Genomic DNA, 17,122 nt, shown 5'->3' with positions numbered 1-17,122 from the left:
AAATTGTACTTCTTCTAATTACACATAGTAACCAAGGTAAAGTATATCAAGGTATTTGGATTCATTCTTTTGAGTGTTTCATAAAGATAAAGAAAATATATATATATATATATATAAATAAATGTGCTAGAAATAAGTGTATGTGCAACAGAACACTATATGGACCTTCTCCAAAGAAAAGATGGCTATGCTTGTGTGCTTTTTTGGATGATTGTGCAAATATATCGATTTTTAAATATTTTTCACTAAACATATTTCATTAAAGAATCATAATAATTACTACATATATAGATATATATATATGGATTGATTATATTATTATATACTTTTTATTAAAAGTAAAATGTATTTATTACATTCAATTCAAAATTATATTTTTGATCATATAATTATAAAACATTTTAATCTTGTGACTTACTAAAACTTCGATGAGGAATAACACATTTAGGGGAGCAATACCTCGTTAATATAGTAAAAAATTAGGTTTTAGTGGCAACAAGAGGTTAAAATAACCACACTAGCCCTGTCACGTAATGTTGCCTTTGGAGGGAAAGAGATAACACATCATTAGTAGGTATTATCTTCGTCTAGTACATCTAAGAAAAAAATGAAATGTAAAAACTTGGCTCAAATGTGACCATAAAAGAAATGTCAAGAGATGGAGAACAGACATCATGAATAGACTTTAGATGTCATGCGTCAAGAGATCAAGAATATAGAATGAAGCATGAGCATCAATTCATTAAACTGTGGAACCATGCAGAGGAGTGAGAAGACAAATCCTCGATCAAATAACATAGGGGAAAATTATGAAAATGGGCAAAATGGGTTTGAAAAAATTATGTTTGCAGGCCCATTATATGAGTAGATAAGGGAATATCTCATGAGATTATTGCAAGAAAACAGAGAAAAAGCATCCAAAAAACAGAAAGGAACATTGTGTTCCAAGATTAAAAAGTTATTGCATTGTAGTGACCGCATCCTCATTAAGGCCAATCACAGGCAATATCAAATTTCTGACTATGATGGGAGTAAATTCTGTGGATTTAGAGAGAAGGACATGAACATGCAGAATCTGACAGTGTCAACAAAAAAGTAAAAGAGAAATTTATCATTTAAGGTACTTCTGCAGAAATGAAGAGTAGCAAACAACCAAGCTCATTACTTAACAACATGCATGTGGCTTTGCAGCCTTCCCCAAATGAAAAGTTATGCCAATACAATTTAAAGGCAACTGTAATCAATAGTAAAGGAAATGACAAAACAAATTGCTTCATATAAAATGGCTTGCTCTCCCTGTCAAAACCAGGAACTTGTTCATCATCACATAAATCATGTAATTTGTATCTGAAAGGAAAAAGGGATTGACATATTCTAACACTAATAACTCAAATGTTGCACTACATCACAAAAACTCAAAAGAAGGCGTAAAGTTTGTCAAATGCAACTTCGACAGAAAATTCTCATACTACGCCTAGTAAAAGAACCCAAGTACTTTACCCCCAACATTTTTCCTACGTGCTTCTTCATGATCCATGATTCCAGCAGATGTTGTCAGCACAATATAACCAAACTGCAATCAAAGAGACAAATACTATTAAAAAGATAGAAGGCTACTCCAAAATTGATCGATGTAGTTCAGAAACTTTTATCAATTTAAGACGATGATTAAGCTATTGACTACTCCAGCTTAGCAAACTAAGTTGGGCATGTTCTAACAAAGAAAATCAAAGTTTAATGTTTTCCTTTACCTGTCTCGATGGGAGCAGTCTTGCAGTCCAAGGCTCAATTTCCTTGACACCAATATCAAACCGTGGGCTGATGACACCACATTTGTTTAGTCTTCCATTCAATTCAACCACAATTTTTCCAGCTCTGTGGTCATCAACATACTCAAATTCTCCAATGTATCCTGTAAAGCCGATCCAAAAGAAAACAAGTCATGCAAATGCGTAAGAAATTAAAGAAAAAAACAGGTGTTATACATAAAATGGAGCAAACCATGCTTCTGCATGACCAGAAGAAACTTGATAATCACTTTTGACGAAGGCCTTATCATGACCTGCCGCTTTCCCCTCTTTTCAGCATTATACATGCTCTTTAGAGCATCATTCAAGACGCTGACTCTTACCATCTTTCAAACCAAGCTGCTGAAAAAATCATAAGAAGCTTTAAAAACAGCTAATGATCTACTTTCTACACTCTCATCCCAATTACACAAAGCAAAGGGCCATAAAATCTTATATACAGTCCACCAAGACAGGCAAGTTCGTTAAGCAAAACACAACGCATAATTCATTCCCGGTACTGCAACATATTTAAAGCATTATCACAAGAATAATAGGAACAATTCGATAACCCTGATGAAACATTCCACAAAGTCATATTCCCACATGAAACAGGTGCAGCAACATACAAAAAACGTCACCATCATCAGCGGATACAACATAACATACCAACAGATCATCTTCCAAAAATGTCCAATCAATACAACTTTTTCCATTTAACGATTTCCAGAAGAAACGGACCTGAACTAAGAATCCCAAGGTGAAGATAAATAGGAAACGAAGGACGAAAAGAACCTTCACATAGACAAATACAAAAAACCACCATTTATCCTAGAACACACAGACAATATTCATGCGTCAATTTTTATGGGTCTCAAATACACCATTAGAGTAGCATCCATTCACATTGTCTCAACACATCATCTTCAGCGCCGCACGAGTGACTGAAGATGGAAACATAGCCGAAATTTTCGAAACACCAACATAATCGCGAAAAAGAATAGGAAAACTCAGATTTACACGCGAATAAAAACAAAAAATCGCACTACACAATCAAGTCGAAGAAGTTACCTGAAAACCTCGGCGGCCGGCCCTCCTGTGTGAATTTTACTTCAGCGCACACGAAATCGAGGAGGCGAGGGAGCTGCAGAAACAGAGTGCTAGGGTTTGGACTTTATAGTCGGGGGTTTTCTTCTTTTAATGTAAATTACATAATTACCCCCCTCGGAATATGTTATTTACTGAGCTAATTTTTTTTCATGCAATTTCAATAATTGTAATATTATAAGTGTTCAAAATCTTTTTTTCTTTTCCTGCATTTTTAAAAGATTTTCAGAAATTATTAAATTTTCTTAAATCTTGTAACAAGTTTCAGTTTTTTGGTAAATTAATTTTTAATTTTTTTTTACAATTTACTTTTAACGTTCTTTTTAAATTTTATTATAAAACTTCTAAAAAGAATTGCTCCAAGAAATTGTAATTTTTAGAATTTTTTTTACTTTATTAGTTGTTTAAAATTTATTAATTTTGAGAAAATGTTAACATAATTTTCACAAACAGTAACTTTATTTTAAATTTAACAAAATTTTAATATTCTTTTCATAAATATATGTTTTAAATTAAATAAAAATAGACAAAAATACCTTAACTATTAATAATATGCATAATATATTCATTTTAATACCTTCTGTACTGATAATATATTGATTAATTTAAAATTTTTATTCAACTACAATATCTATAAGTTGATATTAAGATTAGTATAAAATTAATAACATTTAAAATTATTAGCTACCCCCATTCTTAGTTCTAAGCACTTTATCAAGCATATGATTTATTTTATTTTATTTTTGGGATTACGAAAATAAAAAGGTAGGAGTAACACATGATACACTCGTTAAGGACGATTGAGCCTATGTCATATCTATTGGCTGATGTCTGACACTTTAATTTGTTGTCAGGAAAAATCAAGATCTAATCACATAAAATCAACACATAGATCATAATGCCAATTACCTTTTTAACCCCAAATAGAACAATTTGGGAAATTCTCCAGAAACACCAGTTCTTCAACTCCAAATGTCATTCACTATAAGTTTGATATTTATATTTTGATTTAAAATTTCTTTCATCAAATTACATTTTTTTATTGTATGTCATCGTTGGCCTTCATCCGACCACCTACCACCCGATATGCAAGTCCCAGGCAAAATGCACGTCCCATACAAAATACTATTTCACAATTGCACATTATTGAGGAATTTATCTTCGCCTGCACAATAAATAAAAAAAAAAAATCAAATAATACTGTAAAAATGGACGGTCGACGACGAATATTAACGAGGGACATAAAAATAAGATTAAGCTGTTATTGTAGAAAAATTGAGCTAGGAAAAAAACATGGTGGGGAAGGACCAAGAAACATGGAGACCAAGGCCATGTTCACCTACCTTTGCTACAGAAAATTTTGGGGAAGGTGAAGTAGGTAAATGTAAAGCCAACTTGTGTCAAGGCAGGATGTAATATAACTGGAAAAGAAGGGCAATTGGGACATTGCAAACCTTAAAATGGATGGCAAAAGTGGAAGAACAAAAAAAATGAGAAAATGGGCTGCCGAAGTGATTGTATAATCACCAACTTGAAGCCTTTATTACAATCACACAAATTTGTGGGTTTATTCTGGGCCAACCCAAGGCGTAATGGGCTAAAAAAAATAAGTAAACAGATTATTACAAAAGACTATTTTATTAATATTCGACTAGTATGAACGTACATATATTTTATTTTTATTCAAAAATTTAGGTAATAATTCGTTATTTTTTTATTGTAAAAATATTATCAATCTAATGTAACTATTTATAAAAGCGTTTTAAAAATTATTAAAGCAAAATATATCAAGAAATAATAATTTATTTGATTCTAATAGTATCATGCTCATTTTGGTCATTTTATGAATAAAAGATCTTATTATGCCAAACGGCCTAATATCTTATAAGATGTTTTCGTATCTTATAAGTTTTAACATATTATTTTATCCAAATATTTTAAGAGTTTATTTTTAAAATAAAATCTAACATCTTATAATATATTTTAAAAAAACTTAGCCAAACACTTTCTGAATTAGGATAAACTAAATTGTCATTAGAATTAGGATTAGATTCTTGGTGACTATATGAATTTTTTTTTTTTACATAAAAACATTAGACATTACATACGCTAGTAATTGCGTTGTTGGGTTCTTTACTATCAATAATTAAAATATTGATAAATATTGGAAAAGACCCAGAAAGAAAGAATTTCTAGAATAATGACAAATTGGTCAACATCAATTTACTATTTGTGAAATTAGTAATATGTTTGGATTCATTTTCCGTCCATCTTCGAAATTGATTTAATATTTGGCTTTTTTTTAGATTGTTATAAACTGTTTTACATTGTTAAAAACAGATTATATCGTTGTTCGCAATTCTCTCTCTTATTTCCAGTCGTTTCTTCTCCATCATATCTCCAACTGTGCAGCTATCACACCCATCTCATCATTGTCCCCTCTAACAAAATAACTGTCCCCTTTCTTCCCTGAGTGAGAGTTTGGTTTTGAGGGACGGGCCGCAATATTTTTTATTTTTTTTTGCTGGTGAAGCCGAGCAACAGGCCTTCGAACACATCGTTGGTGGAGCATAGGCGTTGCAATAAATGAAATCTCAAGCTAAGGCGACGAAGAAAAAAGAGGGAAGAAGAAATCTCAAGCTAGGGAATGAAGAAAAAACAATAGTCCAACAATTACTCTTTCGTGATAGTCCAATATAGAAGATATCTATTAGGTCGTAGTTCAAAAGAATTATTTTTAATAATTCAAATAATTGAGAAATATTTGTAATTATGATAAAAATATACAAATTTCATATGAACCGAATTCAAATAAGTTTTTATGGGCGGTTTTCAATTGCGGATAGGAATCAAATTGTATTGATTTTAGTGAAAAAAAAAAGAACTTGTATATATCAACGTAAAACAACTGACAAATTTACATTTTCAGTCCCAAAAATTTAATACATTTAATCTTTTGCTTTACGATATTTATAAAATATTTTAAAAAATTCAACATAATTAGTCAATTTACTTCATGAAAGTTTCAAATGATTAAGAAAATTCTACGCATAGTTATGATTTATAAAACTATGTGTGTCGATTTTTTTTTGGTAACATATGCCAACACCCATTCAACTAGGGGTGGCAGACGAGTCAAGAGCTCGCGAGCCGACTCGATTTTGAGTTCGACTTGAGCTAGAGGACAAGCTCGAGCTCAATATTATTTATTCATAAGCTCGCGAGGCCGGCTCTCGAGCTTTTTTTTTTTTTAAAAATAAAATTATATGTTTAATTCCATATTCAATATTTTATTAATTTTATTTTCAAAATTGATCATATATTTTAATTATTAATCATTATCATATATTTTATTTTAGATAATAGTAAACTATGATACTTTTATTTATACTACATTTAATCTTTATACAAAAAACAAGCTTAATCAATAATTTAGTAAATTTTAATATTTTTTAAAATAATTATTTAATATGACATATATAAATAATTATGTTATATTTTATTATCTCTTATACTTTTTTAAATTGACAAGTCCTAATAATTGCTGAACTATTTTAATTATTTTTATTGTTATTTTGATATATATAATGAGATCAATCACTATTTTGTATTTTACTTTAAGAAATACGTCTCTTATTTATTTATTTATTTTGTATATAATAAGATCAACAACTTTAAAAAAATTAACTTATGTTTATTTCTTTTATTAATATTAATAATTATATAAAATTATATGCAAGTATTTTGATAAATTGATGTATATATATTTCCTATATTTTTATTGATTACATTACTACTAAACTAATTAGTAATTTATATTTATAATAATAAATTAAAATATTATTCTATATATTAAATATTTTCTATAATGTATATAATAATATTTCATATTATTTATTTATAATAATATAATTTTATTAAAAAATATACAAAGCATAAATTTCAAATCTCGCACCAAAAATTTCTTTCTCCCTCTTCCCATTCCTCAATTCTCACGACACTCAACAATTTCTTTCTCCCCAAATCTAAATCTTAAAACCCTAGCCCCAAACCAACTACTGCAAGCTCCAATCCATCTACCAGCAGCGACGAGGAAGACGATTGCTGTTGTCGGCACTCGGCCAAGCAAGAGCACGAACAGGTTTGCCATTTCTTCTCATATTCTTTGTCTCACCGTCGGCTTGTGTATGGGCACCGTTTGTTGTTGTCAGTGTTGTGAATGGGCGCCGTTTGCTGTGGTGTATGGGCGACATTTGCTGCTGTGTATGAAGTTAGGGGTTGCACTTATTGAAAATACTTTATTTGCCAAGATTATTTTGCCGATTTATGTAAGAGATTATGTTGTGTATTCTGATTTTGCCCATTTGTGTTGGCCCATGAATTTGAGCATAAGATAGTGTAAAGGGGACGACTGTCTTCTCATTGATTAGGTGGTCATCCTGTTTTTTTATTATATTTTAGTTTGTTGCTTTCTACTGAAATTGTTGGATACATGATCTGTTTAAGCCGCGCGTTATGAGCTCGAGCCCGTCGAGAGCGAGCCAAAAAAAAAAAAATTCGAGCTCGAGCTCGGCTCGCTTACACCTCTACACTCAGCTAATGCAGGAGCATTCTCTTCCATTTGGTTATTCCGGCAAGAATTGCTATGGGGCATACAGTGGACGACCCACATGTCCGTCCAAAAATTTCTTTTGGTTCGATGATGTGGTCGTAAGACTGCTAGTTTATGTATATGTATTGTTTAATTTTCTTTGAAATGCTGTTTTGGTTTATTCAGGCTCTGTATGTTATGGTGTTGTTGGGCAGTGGATCTTGACGTGAGGATGTCTGATGAAATGTCACAGTAATAGACTGCACGATCTTTTGTCTGGTATTTGGATCAAGAGTTTGACATGGCGTGGGTAGCGTTAATCTTATCAGTGGTTGTGCTTTGGGTTGCTTCTCTTTGCAAAATTCTCCAGGGATCTTCCTCTGCCTCCAAATCTACATTCTTAAAAGAAGGTATTTGTGGTTTGTATGCCTTATATACACACATATGAGCATGCATGACAATGTGATATGCTACATCATTATGGCTACGTTTCATGATGGTTGTTTAATTTTCTCTCCTTGAGAAGCTGAGTGTTCCCTAGTTGCATGTTTATAAATGTATTCGGTGGTAACGTTTTAAGTCACTATTGTTTGTTTCTCTGATGCCAGGCGGGAGTACCAGAAGGAGAAATGTCTTGCTAGTTATTGCGCATCCTGATGATGAGTCTATGTAAGGTTGAATTCCTGTAGTGTTATTTGATTTCGAGAAACTATTATGGGTCAGTGAATTTATACATTAACCACATTGAGCATTTTTGTTTTTTCTTTCTCATACATCCTTCTGTGTTTCTGGTGGTTATCTGCTGTCTTTATTCCTTTGATTAATGAAAATTTTCAATAAAAAATTGATCCCAGTCCATTGTCTTGCAAAAACCCGTGACTCTTACTTGTTGCTGGTTGAATGCCATTTTAATGCACTGCAAGAGGGATTATATTTGGTAATTTTCTATTGGAAGCATATTTTGAAGGCCAATTACGAGGAAATGAGGCTAAACTTTGACAAGCTGATGGGAGAAATTTTCAATACCTATTTTCACTGCTTAAAGAGGGGTGTTATTTATGAGAAAGCTTTGAAAACGACATAAGCAAGGAGTCAATAGTGCTGTGGCTATTCTTTTACTTGTGCTGTTGAGTTCAGAACAAAAGCATAGGCTACTTTTGGCCATCATGCTTGTTTAGTTTGATAGCCACCTGCAGCACAATCTTCAGCGAAGGTTATGTAAAACAACTTCCTCTCTTTCAAGACTAGCTTACTCCCAATCCTTTATTTTCGCAGAATTGCATTGTCTTGATGAGACTCATAGTAACAATTAGGTTCTAAATAGTGAGTACCATAGTAAATATTGTGCAGTTTTCTCCGGTATTTATAGATTGATATTCAGCAGTTGAAGAGTGATAAGAAGTATTCAGGAGCAAATATTTGCTAAAGCTGTAATTTTTTGTGGTGACTTCTGACCTTCTCTTTGAATCTGGTGCATAAACAAGCTATAGTCTCTTTTTTGAGCTTCCACATTTGTGTTCGAACTAGCTTAGTCAGTTATCAACCCCCTAAGTTGATGATTTCACATGTTGCGCCTTTTATGTCACCAAAATTATTACATCACAATTTTGTCCTCAATTTATGAGGTTACACATCTGTGTTTAATAAGCTGTGAGATTATAGAACTTCTTCACAGTTTCATGTGAAGAGCAGAAGAATGGAGCCAATCAGTTTTCTCTCAATCGCAAAAGATTTTGTGAAGAACAGATTTAAGTTTTAATGTTCAGGGAATTTATAGATTTTACTGGACGAACAATATCTTGGGTTGTCCAAACGTATATGAGAGAATATTGAACGATTACGGAAGCTTTCAGTATTGATGGGCTGGATAAATTCAGATTTTGAGCCTTGAATGATATCTATTCAGGTCTACTCCAAAGGGATCATAAGTGAAATTCAAGAAAGCAATGAGAAGAGAATTGGCACTTCTAGGATTCTTGCTTTCAGTTCTATTAGAGGGTTTGACTGCATCAGACAATCATGAGAACTTTAGGTTGTGACTATATGGCCTTTCATCTCAATTAGAGAAAAATGAGATATGATGAGTTTGGATGAGATGGGGATTAATCTTGAATGTGTGTTTGGATGTGGGATAAAGTATAAAAATTAATTGTTGGCTCACAATAAAATGTACTGATTATAACTGATATGATATGATTTGTTAAAGTAGTAAAATCTGTTTGAAATATGTTTTGGAAAAATCTCACATTTCATGGATGACAAGCACAACCTTGATACTCTCTTTTTGATTCTTCTAGTAAATTATGTGGTTTCACTTAATTCTTGATGCAGGAGACCTAAGGCTTCCTGAACTTCATTGGTTGGCCTTATTCCAGAATTGTACTCTTTTTGGAAGTTAAATAAACAACTTCATGAATTCTATCTATATAACACAAAATGTAGTGACCTTTCGGTAGGACCCAATGTTCCATGATTTTGTGTAACATAAACAAACTACTATACATATTTAAAGCATTATAATAAAGTAGGCTATCATTATCATTTCTAAAGAACATCTCTTAACTTGTGTTTCATGTGATCCAGTTAATGGCAATATTCAACATTTGAGATTTTGTGTATATATATTTTACTGTGTCTGCAGGTTCTTTGCTCCGGTTATCAATTACCTGGTTTCAGAGGGTCATAATGTGCACATACTGTGCATGTCAACTGGTAATGCTGTTCATGTCACAGGATATCCCCCCCCCCCCCCGGTGATTAGTAACTGTAATACTGTACAGAAATTTTGGTATATGCCTGTAATGGACCCTTCACCATTTCTAAATCTTTACAAAATGGATGCGGGTTTCTTTGTCTGTGTTCCAATGAATTAGGGATAAGTTGAATTAACAAGACTAAAATATTGTGATGAAGTGCTTTGTTTTTTTTGTTAATTCCTTTGTTCCATATTTAAATGATTTTGCCTCCTACTTATAAACTTGAATTATTTTACGAGTTCTCAGAAAGTTTCTTTCGAGGGGAAAAAAGGTGCAAGAAAGTGCCTTTGAAAGTTTGCTAAGGACTGGTGGGCATGTTTGCTCATTTTGAAGGAAAATCGTGAATTCATAAAAATCAAATCATCAACTTTATCAGCCTGCTGTTTTAACCTTCTTTACGACACAAATGTAGTTGTTACATTGATTAGGAACAAGATTTGGCTCTGAAGATGATAATTAATTTTAAGAAGAGTATCTCTTAGGTTTTGTCAATATTCTCAGAGTACAAGATAAGATACTTGTTGCAAGTGTAGGCAATGCAGATGGCATGGGAAGTATTAGAAAAGAAGAGCTCTACCTGGCCTCTGCTGTTCTCAAGGTTCTGTTTTATTGGTGTACAGTGAATATTTTTCTGTGCCTCACACACTTGCTGGTGATTGGTTTTACCTTATGCAGATTCCAACCTGGCAAGTATATATTCTGGACCATCAGGATTTGCAGGTTCTTTCTGAATGGTCTCGTAAGTTACACATGCTATTTGCATTGCTTATGTGTGGCGATCTTAATATAATCTGGCTCTTGTCATCAGGATGGTTTTGGCAAAGTGTGGGACTGGAATCTATTGTCAAGCATTATCGATAAGGAAATGAGCGCCCATTCTATTGACTTGGTAGGATTTTAAATTGTCAATAATTTCTGTAAGTTCTTGTTCAATGGGCACTCATGTTCAAAATTTCTGGTTTTTGACTTGCTGCTTAACGACCCGAGTTGATGGTATTCACCTTACTGTGTGCATCCATCTGCCCACTGCAGATTATTCTGCCTTCCGCTTATAACTCTTATGTTTTATTTTTCTAGATCATTACCTTTGATGAGTATGGTATCTCTGGACATTGTAATCACTGTGACGTACATCAAGGAGTAAGGTAAGTTGAGTCGAATTCATACCTGCTTTGTCGGCATAGGTTGTTTGAAAGAAGTCTCTATATTACAAACTATTTCATATGTTTAGGTAGGAGACTAATAAGGAAATGCTGATAATTTCTTGAGCAACTTGTTAGCCTTCGGATCTCTGACAGTGAGACAGATACATCACTTTGCTCCTCTTTATATTAAAAGGAGCGTATTGAAACGCCTGATCTGCAGTTGTATTCGATCAATTAATTCGCTCTGAAATTAGCTCCAATGATGTCTGATGACATGGAGCATAGAACTTGAAACTGATCAGTTCCTTTTTCTCTTTTTTGTATACAACTTAGAAAGCTAGTGCATGATACTTCAGGAAGACATTTTGAGGCATGGGAGCTTGTAAGTCCCTTCTCACTTTTGATCTGTATGTCCGTCTACCAGTTCTTAGGACAGTACCTAAACCTCCCTCGATCTTGTGACTAGCTTCACATTTCACTACATTCATGGTAATTAATTCATCATTTTCAGGTAAGCACTAACATAGTGCGCAAGTACATTGGGCCAGTTGATATTTGGTTATCCATCTTATTAGGCAGATGCCTGAAAACTGGACAATCTCATTGCTTGCTCAACTTATATCCCCGCAGAAGTTACGATGCAATGGCTCAGCATTCTAGCCAATGGGTTTGGTCTGTCTGCTTAGTTCTTTGACACTAACTACTTCTAAGAAATCATATTTGGTATACATCATCACTAATTTTCACTAGTGGTTTCTACTTCTCTTGCAGGTATCGGAAACTTTTCGTGGCATTTTCAAGCTATACATACGTTAACACACTCAAGAAAATTGCTTAAGTAGCTGTCTGCATGGTTGGAACTCCAATTACTTGGTGACCATTGAATCGAGGTGGTTGCTATATAGAGTTAGAGATAATAAATAGTACTTTTAGAGTTGCTTTGGTCTGAACTATGTGATTGATATTTGATGAATTGGGTGCGAAATCAGATCATGAAGGTGATACTTATAGCAATCAACCCTTTGATTTTCCGGTCTATTCCCCTGGAAGTTATTTGTTCTCTCTTTCATTCGCGTTTTTTGACAGGTCAATTGGAAAAATGATTTCAAATTATAGTGGAACGTAAGTGAAATTATCTGCTTCATAAAACAAGAATGGATTATATTGCTCATTACAATTTAATCGGAAACGTTATTTTCGAATTTTAGTGCTTCAAGAGTAAGAAAAAAATAATCAATTACACTTAGATCCCCTCTAAAAATATAAAAGTACACCTTTCTGCAAAAAAAAGTTTAGAAATTACACTTATATCCTCTCTGAAAATTCTTCCTTTACACCTGACATTCTTTTGTTAGGATTTAGACAAAAAATGTTAGTAGTAAAAAATTTATATAAATTTTTATTTTTATCTCTTATTTAATATTTTTATGTATATATTATTAAATGCGATAGATATGTATGGAGTATTATAATTTTTTCTTATAATTATAAAATTATTACATTACATGAAAATGTTAAATGGGGAATAAAATTAGAAATTTATGTAATTTTTTTGTTAATGGCAGTATTTTCCGTTCAAACCTTAACGATTAAGAATTAAGAATAAAGAATGAATTTTTAGAGAGGGTGCAAGTGTAATTTTGAACTTTTTTGGAGGAGAACGTAATTTCACATTTTTAAATAAAATATTATCTTTTATTGCACAATCTAATTGGTCTATGTATGTACATGATATATTTTATTGATCTTTTATGTAAAATGGTCTATTTCCCACAATCTAACTTCAATATTTACAGATTGATGAATGTGATGAGATGCTGTGACAATCAACCATTCTGATCATGAGCGCCCAAAAACTAAATGGTAGGCCATGGATAAAAAGTAACACAAAACATGGTGCCATGAATTCTACAATTCTCAGCTCCACAAGAATTCAGGAGAAAACTAAAATTACATAAATAATTCCAAGAATTCCATTATTGTGCTATGCTAGTCATCAATTATATGAGAAACTGGCAAAACACTATGTGCATAACACAAGCTTTTATTAATGGCGTACAACGTAGACTTTTTCTGCGCTAAAATGACATCTACAGACTCAAAATCCAGCTTGCTACTCAACTGCATTTGAGGTGATATTGTTATCACATCAAACATCCCCAAGGACGCTTAAAAACGAAGTTAGTGCAACAGCGGACCTGGTTGTTGACATGTAATACCAGGTCCAATATGCAACCAAAGAAATGGGCTAATAAGCATAAAAATTTTACATAATTCCTTGCCAAGTATCTTCAGGAAGCACAAAGGAGTTTATCCAACTTGGGCATGCTTATCTGCTGTTGTTGATTCTTGGATTTGTTGGTCTGTCTTAGAATTTTGTAAATCTTTCTCGAGTAAAGCTTGTGTTTGCATGGCTTTCATCATCTCCCTCATCGTCTTCTCCTCTCCTTCGAGCTGCATTTTCATTATGTACTCTGCTTCCTTGTCAATTGGTTTGAAATACTCCTCAATGGCTGCCTCCTGTGGAGAATCATCAAATTGTTCAACCAAAGCTGACAATTGAGCAAGAAAAAAGCTGCTATAGAAGATACATATATATATATATATATATATATATAGAGAGAGAGAGAGAGAGAGCAACAAATATCTAGAAAAACTACATGAATAACTTTACTTGATTTTAAGTTTCGTAATTACCACTCTTAATGCTTTTGCTGAAAGTACAGCTCAAGCAGACATTCTATAACTTTTTCCTTTTTACTTTTTTCTGGATAGGAGCAGTCATTATAAATTAATCTCATCTGGCCGCAAGGCTAACCACCAGAGCAGATAGTGGAAAGAAGGTAAGAATATTCAGAGGTAAAGAAGAGCACTTGGATGTGCATGTTGTCATAGGGACATCAGGGCATGGGACTATCACAGAGAGAAGGAGGCCATAGTTTATGCATTGGAAGTGTCCTGCTGTGCTTTACCAGTGGCTACGAATACAACATCCGATCTGTGTCTTGAACTGAGATAACAGATAATGACCCAACAAGCAAACTGAGTACTATGACATACAGATCCACAGAAAAATGAGAATATTCAAGTTTATCCATTACGCTTTCATTGGCAAGAGAACAAGAATGTCTCTACAGCATCCTCATATTTGCCAAAATAATTTCACCAGTCACAAGTTAAATATCCATTCCCCAAAAGTGAAGATCCCTTATGACCAAGTTATATAATCCAGATTCCAAGGATTCAAATGTTCAAAACTCAGATCTACATCTACTGTTTTGAAGAAACAAGGAACTAAAGAGTTTCACAATATTCTTACATTGAAGAACTTCACTGTCAAAATCCGGTCATTAGCCAATGTCATCCTATGGGGCCAGTTGGCATAACTAAGAGCCATGTAATGAAACTAAGAGCAGAGAAGAACTCACTGTTTCTTCTAACTTCTTATTCAAAGATTGCATATCCTCAACCATCCGTCGGACCTCTGATAAAATTATTTGTTCAGGAACCTTCTTCAGAGCAGCTTTCCTCTCTTGTGCCTTGACAAACAGATGGAATAAGAAAGTAAGCATGCAGAAGAAGGATTGTGGGAGTCTTAAATGCATAAATACATACAACCAGATACATGTACATAAGATTTCGTAACTGAAAGCTACAAGCTTGTATGTTTCTAGTTTGTTTAGTTTGACATTTAACATATTTGATCATGGCATTTTCTCATATACAACACTTAGTTTCCTGGAAGAACTTGTAAGTGTATGTTGCTTCAATTTGAGAACTAAAAGCTTAAGACCAAGGTCATTATTGTGCTTAAAAACTTGCAAAACATATCTTCTCCAAAGACTAAAAGAGGGCAACATATTTATTATCATTTCATTTATCTCATTAGTTGTAAGGTAATATAGGTGTTACAACCTAGAAATTAACTGGCAAATATTTCCAAAGAGTAAGAAAATAATGAAGTTCTAGGCATCAGAACCTAATCCAGATGGAAAATAGCATAATAGTTCAGAAAAACCCCAAGTCAAAATTCAATAAGAAAAATGGCCAGAGGGGCAAGTAGAATTACTGCACGCATCTTCTTCGATGAATCTGAATGCATAAATTTTATTACAACTGCACCCACTTTGATATATAAAATTTTGAAAAAATGGATCCTTTAACCACCGGAAATGGTAGAAGTAAACACAAAATATCTTGGGATGAAAATCATTCTTCTCTTAATCCACAAAAACCCCATTTTCTGGACATCTATTCCTAATAGATTAAACCAAAATGTACCGAGACCAAAAACCCAAATCATAAAGACCACAAACAAAGCCTGAGCTCAGTAACATTCTCTATAGAGATGTTATCACATATTGATATGCAGCAAATTAACTAAATGAGAACAATCTTACTTACATCACTTTTCATCAACCAAAATACAATAAAAAACATAATGTTACCCTATAGTTTAATTATGAATTCTACTTTCTCTTCGGAAAGAGAAAATTAAAGCACAATTCATTAGATACTACATATTCATGAACACAGCTAAAACAAATTCCATGAACTTTGCCTGCACGCACAACTTTTCGTCCTTCTTAATTCAATAAAAAGAAAGACACTAAGCCAAAAAACCAGTAAAGAAGAAAATTTGACGATGAAAAAAGAAACCTGCTGGAGCCGTTGCTGGAGCTGCAATCTGTAAGATCGGATTCTGCGCTCTTCATACCCAGAAAGAACCCTAACATAGAACATCGCTCTTCTGCCAAATTCCAATAGCTTATCCATCTCTACAATTCTCTCCTATTTTTCTTCAAATTCAAAAAAGCTACTACGAACAAATCAATCCTGTGAGGAATAAACTGCAATGGGTTTTCGCATCTCTCACACTGAGATCTTTATTTCTTTCATCAATTTAGCAAAGTTTCTGCAAAAGCCAATTTTAGATTTCCATGAAATAATATTTTCAGATGGTTTTAGGGGTTTATTGAAGCAAAATTTAAGGGTAAATAGCACTTCTCTCCCCAAAATTTTACTATCTTTACATTTTGGCCCCGAACACTAACTTAAATATATTTTACCCCCATATTCACTAGTATTTTCTCCTTTTTACCTCTCCCAATAAAGACAACTAAAATGTTTCATGATATATATATATATATATATATGTTGTAAATGATTTTAAATAGATTTATTAAATAATATTCATATTACTTTAAATGAAATACACTTCGATTGTATTTAGATTGAAATTTTTGAAATTATGAATTTCAAATTCTTGATAATAATTTTTTTAAATCTATTTGGATAATTATAAATTTAAAGAATTTCAAATCTTTTGATTCTAATTTGTTGAATATTCGACGGATTTCAAATTCTTTTCATATAGAGCCATTTGAAATATTTTCTCTAAATTTTTATATCAAATCCACATCTATCAATCCAAATGCAATCTTAGGTATTGATGGATTCAAATTTGCGAGAAAAATTTGTAAAAAAGATTTCAAATAGCTCTGTATGAAAAGAATTTGAAATCTATCAATATTCAATGAAATATAGTTCAAATTTAGAGGTAAAGAAATTTGAAATTCTTTGAATTTATAATCGCCCGAACATATTCAAATAATTTATGGCTAGGGATTTCAAATTCATAATTTTAAGTCCATCAATCCGAATATAATATTGCACAAATGAAAATATATGATTGAATATTTAACCTCTTCTGTTCTTCTCATTGATTATAATGAG

The 17,122-nt window shown here is 32.7% G+C and overlaps 3 protein-coding genes across 12 annotated transcripts; 1 reads left to right on the top strand and 2 right to left on the bottom strand.

Annotated features, from left to right (window-relative positions):
• Nucleotides 1-1,256: 1,256 nt before the first annotated feature.
• LOC105158226 (small ribosomal subunit protein uS8) lies at nucleotides 1,257-2,967 on the bottom strand. 2 transcript variants are annotated; one of them, XM_020692299.2, is made up of 4 exons: nucleotides 2,859-2,967; nucleotides 2,002-2,147; nucleotides 1,752-1,912; nucleotides 1,257-1,573 (listed from the first exon to the last, which is right to left on the bottom strand). In XM_020692299.2, the coding sequence occupies exons 2-4, from the start codon at nucleotides 2,132-2,134 to the stop codon at nucleotides 1,475-1,477; spliced, it is 393 nt and encodes a 130-aa protein (XP_020547958.1). In that variant the 5' UTR covers nucleotides 2,135-2,147; nucleotides 2,859-2,967; the 3' UTR covers nucleotides 1,257-1,474. The 2 variants fall into 2 exon arrangements, with proteins under 2 accessions (XP_020547958.1, XP_011073203.1); XM_011074901.3 differs by having other exon boundaries at nucleotides 2,002-2,150; nucleotides 2,859-2,957.
• Nucleotides 2,968-6,844: 3,877 nt separating this feature from the next.
• LOC105158225 (N-acetylglucosaminylphosphatidylinositol de-N-acetylase family protein) lies at nucleotides 6,845-12,424 on the top strand. 9 transcript variants are annotated; one of them, XM_088878668.1, is made up of 11 exons: nucleotides 6,847-7,035; nucleotides 7,500-7,604; nucleotides 7,701-7,895; nucleotides 8,094-8,154; nucleotides 10,127-10,197; nucleotides 10,775-10,980; nucleotides 11,050-11,130; nucleotides 11,319-11,386; nucleotides 11,720-11,768; nucleotides 11,898-12,058; nucleotides 12,158-12,424. In XM_088878668.1, exons 3-11 carry the CDS (start codon nucleotides 7,787-7,789, stop codon nucleotides 12,222-12,224), a joined length of 873 nt encoding a protein of 290 aa, XP_088734794.1. In that variant the 5' UTR covers nucleotides 6,847-7,035; nucleotides 7,500-7,604; nucleotides 7,701-7,786; the 3' UTR covers nucleotides 12,225-12,424. The 9 variants fall into 9 exon arrangements, with proteins under 9 accessions (XP_088734796.1, XP_088734794.1, XP_088734793.1 ...); XM_088878667.1 differs by having other exon boundaries at nucleotides 7,491-7,604; XM_011074896.3 differs by lacking the exon at nucleotides 7,500-7,604 and having other exon boundaries at nucleotides 6,848-7,035; nucleotides 7,672-7,895; nucleotides 10,775-10,839; nucleotides 10,917-10,961.
• An 894-nt stretch (nucleotides 12,425-13,318) lies between these two features.
• Nucleotides 13,319-16,340, bottom strand: LOC105158224 (uncharacterized). The gene is made up of 3 exons (XM_011074895.3): nucleotides 16,046-16,340; nucleotides 14,815-14,925; nucleotides 13,319-13,906 (listed from the first exon to the last, which is right to left on the bottom strand). The coding sequence occupies exons 1-3, from the start codon at nucleotides 16,160-16,162 to the stop codon at nucleotides 13,697-13,699; spliced, it is 438 nt and encodes a 145-aa protein (XP_011073197.1). The 5' UTR covers nucleotides 16,163-16,340; the 3' UTR covers nucleotides 13,319-13,696.
• Between the last annotated feature and the right edge of the window lie 782 nt (nucleotides 16,341-17,122).

This window comes from Sesamum indicum, linkage group LG3, assembly GCF_026168435.1.
Source record: "Sesamum indicum cultivar Baizhima isolate 11 linkage group LG3, ASM2616843v1, whole genome shotgun sequence".
NCBI classification, from domain to species: domain Eukaryota; kingdom Viridiplantae; phylum Streptophyta; class Magnoliopsida; order Lamiales; family Pedaliaceae; genus Sesamum; species Sesamum indicum.
Note: the sequence above shows the minus strand (reverse complement) of the source record. Positions and strands in the feature narration are given on the sequence as shown.